Source organism: Chlorocebus sabaeus, chromosome 1, assembly GCF_047675955.1.
Source record: "Chlorocebus sabaeus isolate Y175 chromosome 1, mChlSab1.0.hap1, whole genome shotgun sequence".
Classification (NCBI taxonomy): domain Eukaryota; kingdom Metazoa; phylum Chordata; class Mammalia; order Primates; family Cercopithecidae; genus Chlorocebus; species Chlorocebus sabaeus.
This window is the reverse complement of record NC_132904.1, coordinates 12,861,442-12,872,567: the sequence shown is the minus strand read 5'-3', so window position 1 is coordinate 12,872,567 and position 11,126 is coordinate 12,861,442. Positions and strand designations below refer to the sequence as shown.

The window sequence follows — 11,126 nt, the reverse complement described above, 5'->3', positions numbered from 1 at the left end:
TAGACTCTTCTAGGTATCCTGGGTTCTAGATCCTTCTTGGTATCCCGGGTTCTAGATTCTTCTTGGCCTCTCTGTGTTGCATTCCTTCCTTCTGGGTGTAGGACGGGGCTGTCTCTGGAATGGGAGTCTTACGACCTACATACAGTCAAACAAAGCCAAACCAAGATAATTTCTTGATGGCCAGGTTTTATACAGAAAGGTGGAGGGAAACTTAGAGTAGAGTAATATAATTAGGCTTTATGGATGACTTTGGGGGAAAAAGGTTCTGTTTCTATGATCTGCCTTGGGGAAGAGGGATTCTAGTTTCTATGGCGAATCTTGGGGGAGAATGGGACTGAGAGACAGGAGGGCAGAAGGTTGGAGAAAAGTGGTTGCTTCTGAGGCTACTGTGGAGGACTTTATTTGGGGTATCGTTTTCTAAGCCCCAACAGGGAATTTAGGAAAGAGCCATTGACATGGATGTATTCTATGTGCAGATCACATGAAGCTAGAAGCATTAGTCCATTTGGACAATGGATTCTGGACCACTGACAGGGGAGCTCTGTATGAATGAAGTGGACAGATCTGAATTATCAGGTCCCCTTCTTGGGAACCTAAGACCCAACTGGAAAGGGCCAGAATGATGTGGCTTAGCAGCATCAAGACAAAAAAATAGCCTTGGGATTTTTTTCAACAACAGTAAGTTCAGGAAGAGTCAACCTTTAGGCCACCCTAGGCTACAGCATGATAGTGGTTGTCAAGGTAATGTGACTGTAGGTGACTTTTTTTCATTTCCTAATTTTCCAGAGTTCCTCTAATATAGTTTGGAGGCTTTGATTGTTATATAAAGGTTAAATTTGGTATCAGGGACCTCACTCTGCTAGACCCCAGGCTGATTAGTTCCTTCCCAGACTGTTGGGTTCAGTGGACACCACACTTCAATGGAAACTGATCAGGCACCTTGGAATCCTATACATAAGGGGGAACCAATAGCTGGGCTGCCCCTTGAAGAGAGCATATGTGTCTCAGGTAATGCTTAGGAGAAGAACTAGGTCGGATGTTCAAGATGCTAAGTTTCGGCTCTGAGCACCATGGTTCTTCTCGTCCTTCTCAAAGTGAGGTTCGTGAACCCCTAAGGATCCCTGAAACCCTTTCAGTGGTCCATGAGTTCAAAATTATTTGCATATAAACTTAAAGATACAATTTGCCTTTTTCACTGACATCATTTGCCTGGAGCAAAAGCAATGATGAGTAAAACCACTTGTGCCTTCACATGAATCAAAGCCGTGGCGCCAGGCTGGGCGCGGTGGCTCACGCCTGTAATCCCAACACTTTGGGAGGCTGTGGCAGGCGGATCACTTGATGCCAGGAGTTCAAGATCAGTCTGGCCAACATGGCTAAACCCTAAAAATACAAAAATTAGCCAGGCATGGTGGCACATGCCTGTAGTCCCATCTTCTCAGAAGGCTGAGGCAGGAGAATCATTAAAACCTGGGAGGTGGAGGTTTCAGTGAGCCAAGAACACACCACTGCACTCCAGACTGGGCTACAAAGTGACACTTTGCCAAAAAGAAAAAAAAAAAAAAAAAAAGCAGTGGCATCAAGCTGCAGTAGTGCTGTTGGATTTTTTCATCCTCATGCATCCAGAGGATGCGTTCTTTTACTTAAGAATGTCCTCAGTGAAGCAGTTAAAATTATTAATATTATTAAAGCACAATCTTTATTCTATGTGACAAATGAGAAGTAAGCAAAAAACACTCCTGCTGAATACTACAGTATGAAGGTTGCTCTGGGAAAAAAAAAAGCACTTGTGCTATTTTTGGATTTGCCAGTTGAACTAGATTTTTTTCCCCCTGGAACACCATTTTTAGTTGAAACTATGGTTATTCAGCCTTAAAAGTTTGACTGACAATTGTTTGAAAATGAACATAGTGAGCCTGTCACTTGAAAGACAATGACAGTATTTGTTGCCAATGATGAAATCAGAGCTTTTAAGTAAAAATTCAAATGTTAGAAAACCCGTGTCACGATCTTGACATCTTCCCAATACTCAAAGTTTTCTGATGGGACCAGAGATGATATCGATGAATGTGATTTTCGATACTGTGTAAGGGAATATTTCAACCTGTTATTACAAAATCATGCCTGGATAAGAGATCCATTCAAAGTACAAGATAGAACTATGCACTTTAAAAATGGACTGTAAAACAGTATATTCTACAATGACTGAGGCATGTTATTACAAAATCATACATGGATACGAAATCCATTCAAAGAACAAGATAGAACAATAGACTTTAAAAATATATGAAAGGTCATTGGCATGATTTCAGATTTCATATTGGAGCTAATCTTTAGAAACTATCACTTGTGAACTTTTCTTGTAGTATCAGAGAAGAATATCTACAATTATTTTTAAAAGCTTATTAAAATGCTCCTCCTTTTATCTACTCCATATTGTGATATCAGATTTTTTTCCCACATACTTCAACCCAAATAACATATCTCCACAAATTAAATGAAGAAGTAGATATGAAAATCCAGGTGGCTTCCACAAAGCTGGATGTTCAAGACATTTTCAAAAATATAAAATAATCATATCCCAATAATTTTTTTTTTTGAGACGGAGTCTCGTTCTGTCATGCAGGCTAGAATGGTTGACATCTGGCTCCATCTTGGCTCACTGCAACCTCCACAGCCTGGGTTCAAGCCTTTCTCCTGCCTCAGCCTCCCAAGTAGGTGGGATTATAGGCACCCACCACCACACCTGGCTAATTTTTGTATTTTTAGTAAGGACGGGGTTTCACCATGTTGGTCAGGCTGGTCTTGAACTCCTGACCTCAGGTGATCTGTTCCCCTCGACCTTCCAAAGTGCTGGGATTACAAGAGTGAGTCACCATGCCCGGCCCCCAGTACTTTTGTGGGGCTTGAGATATATAGTAATTTTTCACAGAAAGTGTTATTTATATTGACATGTAATGAGTTTGTTGTTTATATTTTAAAATGTATTAAATTGCATTAAATATTTTAAATATCTTAGTTTATTGTTTAAACGTTTTTTATTTTTAATTTTTGTGGGTACATAGTAGGCATGTGTATGTGTATATATATATATATGTTTATGGAGTACATTAGATTTTTTTTGAGACAGCCTCACTGTTACCCAGGCTGGAGCGCAGTGGCACTATCTCAGCTCACTGCAACCTCCGCCTCCCAGGTTCAAGTGATTCTTCTGCCTCAGCCTCCAATGTAGCTGGAATTATAGGTGTGCACTACCATACCTGGCTAATTTTTTTGTGTTTTTAGTAGGGATGGTTATGTTGGTCAGGCTTGTCTCGAACCTCTGAGCTCAGGCAATCCACCCGCCTCGGCCTCCCAAAGTGCTGGGATGACAAGTGTGAGCCCCCATGCCCGGCCCCATATTTCTCTTTTAACTCACATCTATGGCCTTGAGAAAGCTCCTTCTGATAGAATTGGAAAACTTCAGACCTGGTTCACAAATGGGGTGGCCCAAGAGGTTGTTACTAACCAGAAATGGACAGAAGCTATACTATAGTCTCACTCAGAGGTGGCTCTGAAGGACAATGGTAAAGGGAAATACTGGCAGTGGGCAGAGATGGAATAGTATCTTTGTTCATTCACTGTACATGGAAACGAGTGGAGTTATGGATATCCATGGACTCCTGGGCAGAGGCCTGGAAGGAACAAGACTGGAAAATCCGAGGTAGAAAATCTGAGGTAGAGGCATGTGGATGGACACGATGTATGTTAACGCCCAGTAGAGAAGCTCTACCACAGGGAGGCCTGCGACTGTCAGGAGGACATTAGCCAGTTTCTCTCCATTTGCCACATCAGTGTTGGTGCAATGGGTGGTGGGAATGGAGACCACGTATGGGCAGACAGTTACGAGAACCATTTCAGAAGTCTGAGATGGAGTACTAGTTGTCCATAGTGTGGCCAACTCAATGGGACATCCTTTTATTGACTTTCCTTCTTTTCCTATTTCTCTTCTCTTTGTTCCTCAACCTGTTCCCTCAGATCACATTCACAAATAACCTGTCGCAAAAAAAACCTTGTTCTAGGCTCCATTTGAGGGGGAAGAGGCTAAGCTAAGCTATACTCACTTACAATAGTAACCTCTGTTCAGCACTCCTAGCCTCTCTTAAATGGCTGTTTCTTTTTATCCATATAATCTATTTATTGTGTCTATTGTTTATTATGTTTCTCTCCCACTAAAATGTAAGCTCTGTAAAAACAGGGATATTTGCCTGTTTTGGTCCGCATAGTGTCTCCAGCACCTAGAACACATGATAAAGTTGTGTTGAATGAGTGACTAAGTGATTAGAGTTAATGTATGTACATTTAGATGCTAAATATTTGGAACATGCTAGAAAATTCTGGGCCTCAGGAAACACAAGGTTTGGCTGAAGCTGGTTTGGAGACTGTGGTCAGGACTGAGAAATTTCAGGATTCAAGAGACTAAGGAGTGGGTTTGGCTTGGCCCAGGAGCAGGGCTGGTCCAAAATTTAGAGTCTGATAGAACCAGAGCCTTTCCTGCCCGTGGTGCCATGTTTCAACCAAAGCCTTTATGTTTGTGCCACAATCCACCCCTGTGGTTAAGAGCCCAGGGTCTTCATCCAAACAGACCTGAGTTCAGAGCCTAGCCCTACTACTTCTCAGTTGTGGGATCTTGAGCAAACTACCTCTCTAACTTCAGTGTCACTATCTGCAAGGCTATGCTAAGGACACAATGTACTTGGCTGAGTTGTAGTGAGAATTGAGGGTTAAGATTCCATGTAAAGTGTCTGGCACAGTAGGAAGTGCTCACTAAGTACCGTCAGTGTTAAACTTTCCCCTGTGCCACATGGTGCGGGTGGCAGCCTTTCAGTTCTAGTTCCTCTCTTCCTTCTGGTGGGAGAGTCAGGCTTCCCTCAATAATGTTGCTTATTCCAATTTGCTGGGTCAAGGTCAGGAGAGAGATACAGTCTGGATGAAAAACTCCTGAGCTCTCCACAGGATGCAGAGCCACTGGGTGTCCCTTGCAAATTGAGTTCACAAGGTCCTGCTCCAAGAGTTCTAAATAAAAATGAGCTCATTGATTTGCACACCCAGCTGGGTGCACTTTTCAGCTTCATTTTTGAAGCTTCAAGTCTGTGAAACACGGGCTTTTTGAGGTGTATCATGTCAATCCAGCCCCAGCAACACCCACATTATGCTGTCTTGCCTCTACTTACCCTGTGCCTTGCCAGGAGCATCCTTCCTTCCAGTCTACACCTGAGCTACCTGCCGAAACCTACTAACCCTTCAGTTTATCCTATTCTCCCTTTTGTTTCTTTCTTTTCCTTTCCTGCCCTCTTTGGCTTTATAGCAGGCTTCTCTCACCAACAGTTTCCATTTTATTGTTCAGCTAGTTTAACATGCATGTTTAACTGAAAAAGCTCAAACGCTAGTCAATATTTTGCCCTCCCACCAAATAATAGACCTTTCCCACTGTGATCACTCCTCACCAATTTGTTATTGTTTTATGGTTCTTTAGTTTTATCTCTTTTTTTTCTCCTTCCTTTCTTTCTTTCTTTCTTTCTTTTTTTTTTTTTTTTTTTTTGACAGAGTCTTGCTCTGTCACCCAGGCTGGAGTGCAGTGGCACAGTCTCGGCTTGCTGCAACCTCCACCTCCCAGATTCAAGCGATTCTCCTGCCTCAGCCTCCTGAGTAGCTGGGACTACAGGTGCAAGCCACCACGCTTGGCTAATTTTTATATTTTTAGTAGAGATGGGGTTTAGCCATGTTGGCCAAACTGTTCTCAAACTCATGAGCTCAAGTGATCCAACCACTTCAGCCTCCCAAAGTGCTGAGATTACAGACATGAGCCACTGAGTTCAGCCTATTTCGTTTTTTTCTAACTCCACAAATTGGACATTTTTGTAATTATTGTATGCAATCAGTGCTTATTTAATCCACTTCTGTGTTTACGTATTTCTTTTTTTTTTTTTTTTTTGAGACAGAGTCTCGCTCTGTGGCCCAGGCTGGAGTGCAGTGGCCGGATCTCAGCGCACTGCAAGCTCCGCCTCCTGGGTTTACGCCATTCTCCTGCCTCAGCCTCCCGAGTAGCTCAGACTACAGGTGCCCGCCACCTAGCCCGGCTAGTTTTTTGTATTTTTTAGTAGAGACAGGGTTTCACCGTGTTAGCCAGGATGGTCTCGATCTCCTCACCTCATGATCCGCCCGTCTCGGCCTCCCAAAGTGCTGGGATTACAGGCTTGAGCCACCATGCCCGGCCGACGTGTTTACATATTTCTTTGCTCACCATTCTTACTTGAATCCAAGACCTTTTCTTCTGAGATTATTTTTCTTGTTTTTGAAGAACGTCCTTTAGAATTCCCTTAGGTGAGAGTGTGTTAGCTATAAATGCCTCCAGTTTTCATCTGAAAATGTGTCTTTTAAACCTTATACTTGAAAGATAGTCAGGGTTGACAGTTATTTTTTATTAGTACTTTGAGATGTTGTTCCATTGCTTTCTGGCTTTAATTGTTGGTATTGAGATATTAGCTGTCCATCTACTTCGTAGTTCATCCATCTTCTGTCTAGTGATCAGCAGTTTTGCTACCAAAAGTGTTCGGTGTAGATTTCTTTTTATTTATCATGCTTGGGTTGGGGAAGCTTCCAGAATCTGAGGATTGTGTCTTTCATCAATTCCAGAAATTTTCCATTTTCTTCTAGATCTCTAATTAGATATTTAAATCCTTGTTCCTTGTCTATATCTCTTAGCCCTTTCATATTTTCCATCACTTTGTCCTCCTGTGCTTCATCCTGGGTAAATTCTTCAAATCTATTGTTCACCCCAGTAGTTGTCTCTTCAGCCATATTAATCTGCTGTTTATTTTTATGTATTTATTTATTTATTTATTTGAGACAGAGTCTCACTCTCTCACCCAGGCTGGAGTGCAAACGCTAGTCAATAAACGCTAGTCAACACATTCTCGGCTCACTGCAATCTCTGCCTTCTAGATTCAAGCAATTCTTGTGCCACAGCCTCCCGAGTAGCTGGGATTACAGGCATGTGCCACCCTGTCTGCCTAATTTTTGTATTTTTAGTAGAGATGGGGTTTCACTGTGTTGGCCAGGCTTGTCTTGAACTCCTGGCCTCAAGTCATCAGCCTGCCTCGGCCTCCCAAAGTGCTGGACCTTAATTTACTGTTTAATCTGTATACTGGGCTTCTATTTTCAAAAATTATGTTCTCACATAACTGCTTGCTTTTTTTCCCTCAATCTTCCTGGTCACTTTTAATAGTCTCTTGTTCCATATCTATACTTTCAATTACCAACTTTTAATTCTTGAAGCATATGAAACATCCTGATTCTACATTATATGTACTGTAATTCCAACATCTAAGATGTGTTTGAAGGTCTGCATTTTTAGTTTATTGCTTGGTGCCCCTGTCACCTAAAGCACCTCGTGTCCTGTGTTTTACGATTTTTCTGCTTTACAAACATGTGAACTCATGTTCCATGGAAGTTTCTCTGTGGGACTTCTTTGAGTCATGAATATAGGATGAGTTACTCCAGAGAGGATTTTCACCATTTGTTTCTGCCAAGTGTCTAAGGAGCTATTGTTTACCTTACTTTAAATTCTTATGTAATCTTTTATTTTTTCTGTGGTTGTTTTTGCCACACAGGCACCATGAGTTTCACCTCCAGGCCTATCAGTGGGTAGACTTGTGGTGAGGGGCATTCAGAGTTGACATTTTTCTCCCACTCAGAGTCCATGCTGAGTTAGGCAAGCTCTGTGTCAGCTCGCTTTAAGGAATTTTTCTCTCCGAGTTCTTCACTGTGGATGTTGTATTTCAGTGACCTTTGTTTAAGGCAGAGATTTTGGATTTTGTTGTTCACTCGATTTTGTTTTTCAGCTTTAACTTTTGTCCATGTTCACAAGACTAAAGCTCTTGGTCAACTGGATCAACAGATACTTCTCTGCTGGCTGTGATCTCTTTGGATTTTTGTTGTATTTATTTATTTATTTATTTTTATTTTTATTTTTTTGAGATGGAGTCTTGCTCTGTAGCCCAGACTGGAGTGCAGTGGCTCGATCTCAGCTCACTGCAAGCTCCACTTCCCAGGTTCACGCCATTCTCCTGCCTCAGCCTCCCAAGTAGCTGGGACTACAGGAGCCTGCCACCCTGCCCGGCTAATTTTTGGTATTTTTAGTAGAGACGGGGATTTCACTGTGTTAGCCAGGATGGTCTCGATCTCCTGACCTCATGATCTGCCTGCCTCGGCCTCCCAATGTGCTGGGATTATAGGCGTGAGCCACTGAGCCCAGCCCTGTTGTCTTTATATATTAACATATACAGGGTCTCACTCTGTTGCCCAGGCTGGAGTGCAGCAGCACAATCTTGGCTCATTGCAGCCTTGACCTCCTGGGCTCAAGCGATCCTCCCACCTCAGCATCCTAAGTAGCTGAGACCACAGGTGTGCGCCACCACACCTGGCTAATGTTTTGCACCTTTTGCAGAGAGAGGGTTTCACCATGTTGCCCAGACTTACTGTTGTTTTTGATCTCTGATGATTTTCTTCATTTCTCACCACCTCAGCTACACATTTTAAAGGATGGTTTACAATATTTTTGTGGTGTTTTGTATTACAGGAATTCTTCAGCATCTGCTGTCTACCATATTGTCAGAAATGGAGTCTAGCCATCCTTCCCGGCCCCATTTCAAACGGGTTTCTCTTAGGACCAGGAGACCTCACATTATGTGTGTCCTACCCTGGCCTGTGGTTTGGTCACATGTGTGTGAACTCCATGCTCCTTGAGGGCAGGAATATGGTTTCCTCTCTTTCGCTTCCACAGAGTCCTGTCCAGAGTTCTGCACACCAAGACTCTGTAAATGAATGGAATTGCATCTGGGAGCTTGAGGCACCCATGCAAACCTGTGCTGTCAGTGACTTCCACCAGAGGGCAGTGGCAGCAGGTGCCAGCACTGGGGCAGGACTGGGCGGGGTCTAACTCTGGGGGCGCCTGGCTCCCCGTGGCTCCAATACTTGCCACATCAAAGGCATACACCCACCTTTAGGACCGAACCCAATGGAGGAGGACCCCTCCCCATTCCACATGTTGGAGAAATGAAGACAAGCAAGGATGCAGGAAGTGGAGGGCCAGGAGAAGTGGACCTGGGATGGGACCAACTGGGGCAGGGCCAGGATTTGGAACCAAACCTCTTCTGGATTTGACCACTTCCAGGGTCCTGCTTGGACAACCGAATTATCTATTCCTTTTTTCATTCAAGAAACATTTATTCGCCTCCTACCGTATGCTCCACAGGGAGTACCGTGGTGAATTAAACACACTTGGTCCCTGCCTTCTTCCTATAGCGTCAGTCTGCTGCACTGCAATGGAGCAACTTGGGGTTTCTCAGCAGCCCTGGGCTTCCTTCCTCCAACCCTTCACTCCTGCTGTTCCTTCTGGCCCAGAGGCCTCCCACCATTGCTACTTATCAAAAGCCTGCTCAGCCTTGTAGATCCAGCTCCCATGCCTGACTCCCACAGAGGCATGCCCAGTCTGGTACCTGGAGATGGGATAGCTGGCCCCACTGTGCCATCTGACGGGGCGGCTCCCACAGGGCCTTGGCACCCTTCCCTGTAGAAGGACTTGTGGGATGGTCCTCTCTCAGGCCCTTCCCAATTTATGTTTCTCTGAGGGGAGACTTAGGCTCTTATCTCCAAAAGTGCATTAAGACCACACCCTCCTTCCCAACCACCATTGCCTCTAAGGTTAAGATAAAACTCAGGATTTAATCCATGAGAGCCAAATCGCGCAGACCGGGACAGGCAATGACAGGACCCAGAATGACAGGGTCATTCCCTCCCTCTTCCAATAGGTACTGATTGAGCAGCTACTACACTATCAATTTTTTCTTCTGGGCCACCAGAAATGAGGCATGGCCCCTCCACTTGCCTTCTTAGAAGCCCCTCGGGGAAGTGTGTCTGCATGGATGCGTGTGCATGCGTGTGTCTGGCTCCGTGACTCTTGGGGTGCCGCCTGGATGGGTGGGCTCCCAGCACCGGCAGCTGGGGCTCTCCCCACCAGCCCCTGTACCAGCAGCCCAGCTTCCTGCAGACCAAAACCACAAGCAGAACAGGGAGGCGTGAGACACTCACAGGTTGGGTTTGATCGCATGCGTGTCGGAGGGGAGAGAGCAGCGAGACACAGGAACAGGAACAGCGAAGGGCAGAGCAGACCTGCGCCAGGGGCGCACAACGGCCGTGTCCACCTCCCGGCCCCAAAATGGTGCTTCCCACAGGCAGCCACGTGTAGCAGCCAGAGACAGCTCCAGACATGTGGCTCTTCTTCGGGATCGCTGGATTGCTGACAGCAGCCCTCTCAGGTAGGCCGCCTTCCCTCATCTCCTGCCACTAGTGCTGGAGGAGCCAGATCCAGCCCTCTCAGTCCCCTTTCTGGTTGTTTGCCTGTGGTCACCTTTCTGGGATCTTTTAGCCAAGACTATACTCAGGTACCAGGGAGCTCCAGCATCTGGGGCTAGGATAGGACACAGGAGCCCCTCAAGGGGATGGGGCTGTGCCTGGGCAAGGCGCCCATCCTGAGAAGCCTCCTGGAGTGAGAGAATGTGGGAAGCATGCTTTGTGCCTTACCAACGGGTCCCCAGGGTGTGAGGAGGGAGGTGCCCCTCCCACCCTGAAGCTCAGGAACTCCCCCATTTCCTATGTCTTGCCAACTCTTAAGAAGGAACCATTCACCTTCCAGAGAGGCAGGACCATTGATGGTGGTACTTTCCATGCTGAAGCTGAGGCTTGGGGTCCAGCAGGCTTAGGCCAATCACAGCACAGCACCCCCCGAAACAGGACTCAGGGAAGCCAGGGAGAGTTCTGGACAGCCAGGCGCTGATGGCTTCGGCACAACCAGTTGGGGTAGTCTAGGGCATAAATGAGCATGAAGGCCACCCCCACGTCTCAAACTGTCCCCAAGTGGCAAGGCACCTGGCCACCCGGGCCAGGGAATCAGATGACCAGAAGGTTTGGGGCACTGGACTGTGCTCCCCAGATTCTTGCTGGCCCCTGTTGAACGCAAGGTCCAAGCTGGCCGGAGCTGGGCAGGGGCCTGGAGATGTAAGAGATCCTGACCCCATTGAACTCTC

At 45.5% G+C, this 11,126-nt stretch overlaps 1 protein-coding gene across 4 annotated transcripts in view; it reads left to right on the top strand.

Moving 5' to 3' along the window:
• The first annotated feature begins 10,103 nt into the window (after positions 1 to 10,103).
• Positions 10,104 to 11,126, top strand: part of CD6 (CD6 molecule) — a 49,220-nt gene continuing 48,197 nt past the window's right edge. For 2 of the 4 annotated variants that reach the window (XM_007996509.3, XM_007996500.3), the window contains exon 1: positions 10,108 to 10,358. In XM_007996509.3, coding sequence (XP_007994700.3) covers positions 10,310 to 10,358 — 49 coding nt within the window. In that variant the 5' untranslated portion in view covers positions 10,108 to 10,309. Of the gene's footprint in view, positions 10,359 to 11,126 lie in introns of all 4 variants that reach the window. The other 2 variants (XM_073015763.1, XM_073015761.1) reach the window with 2 other exon arrangements.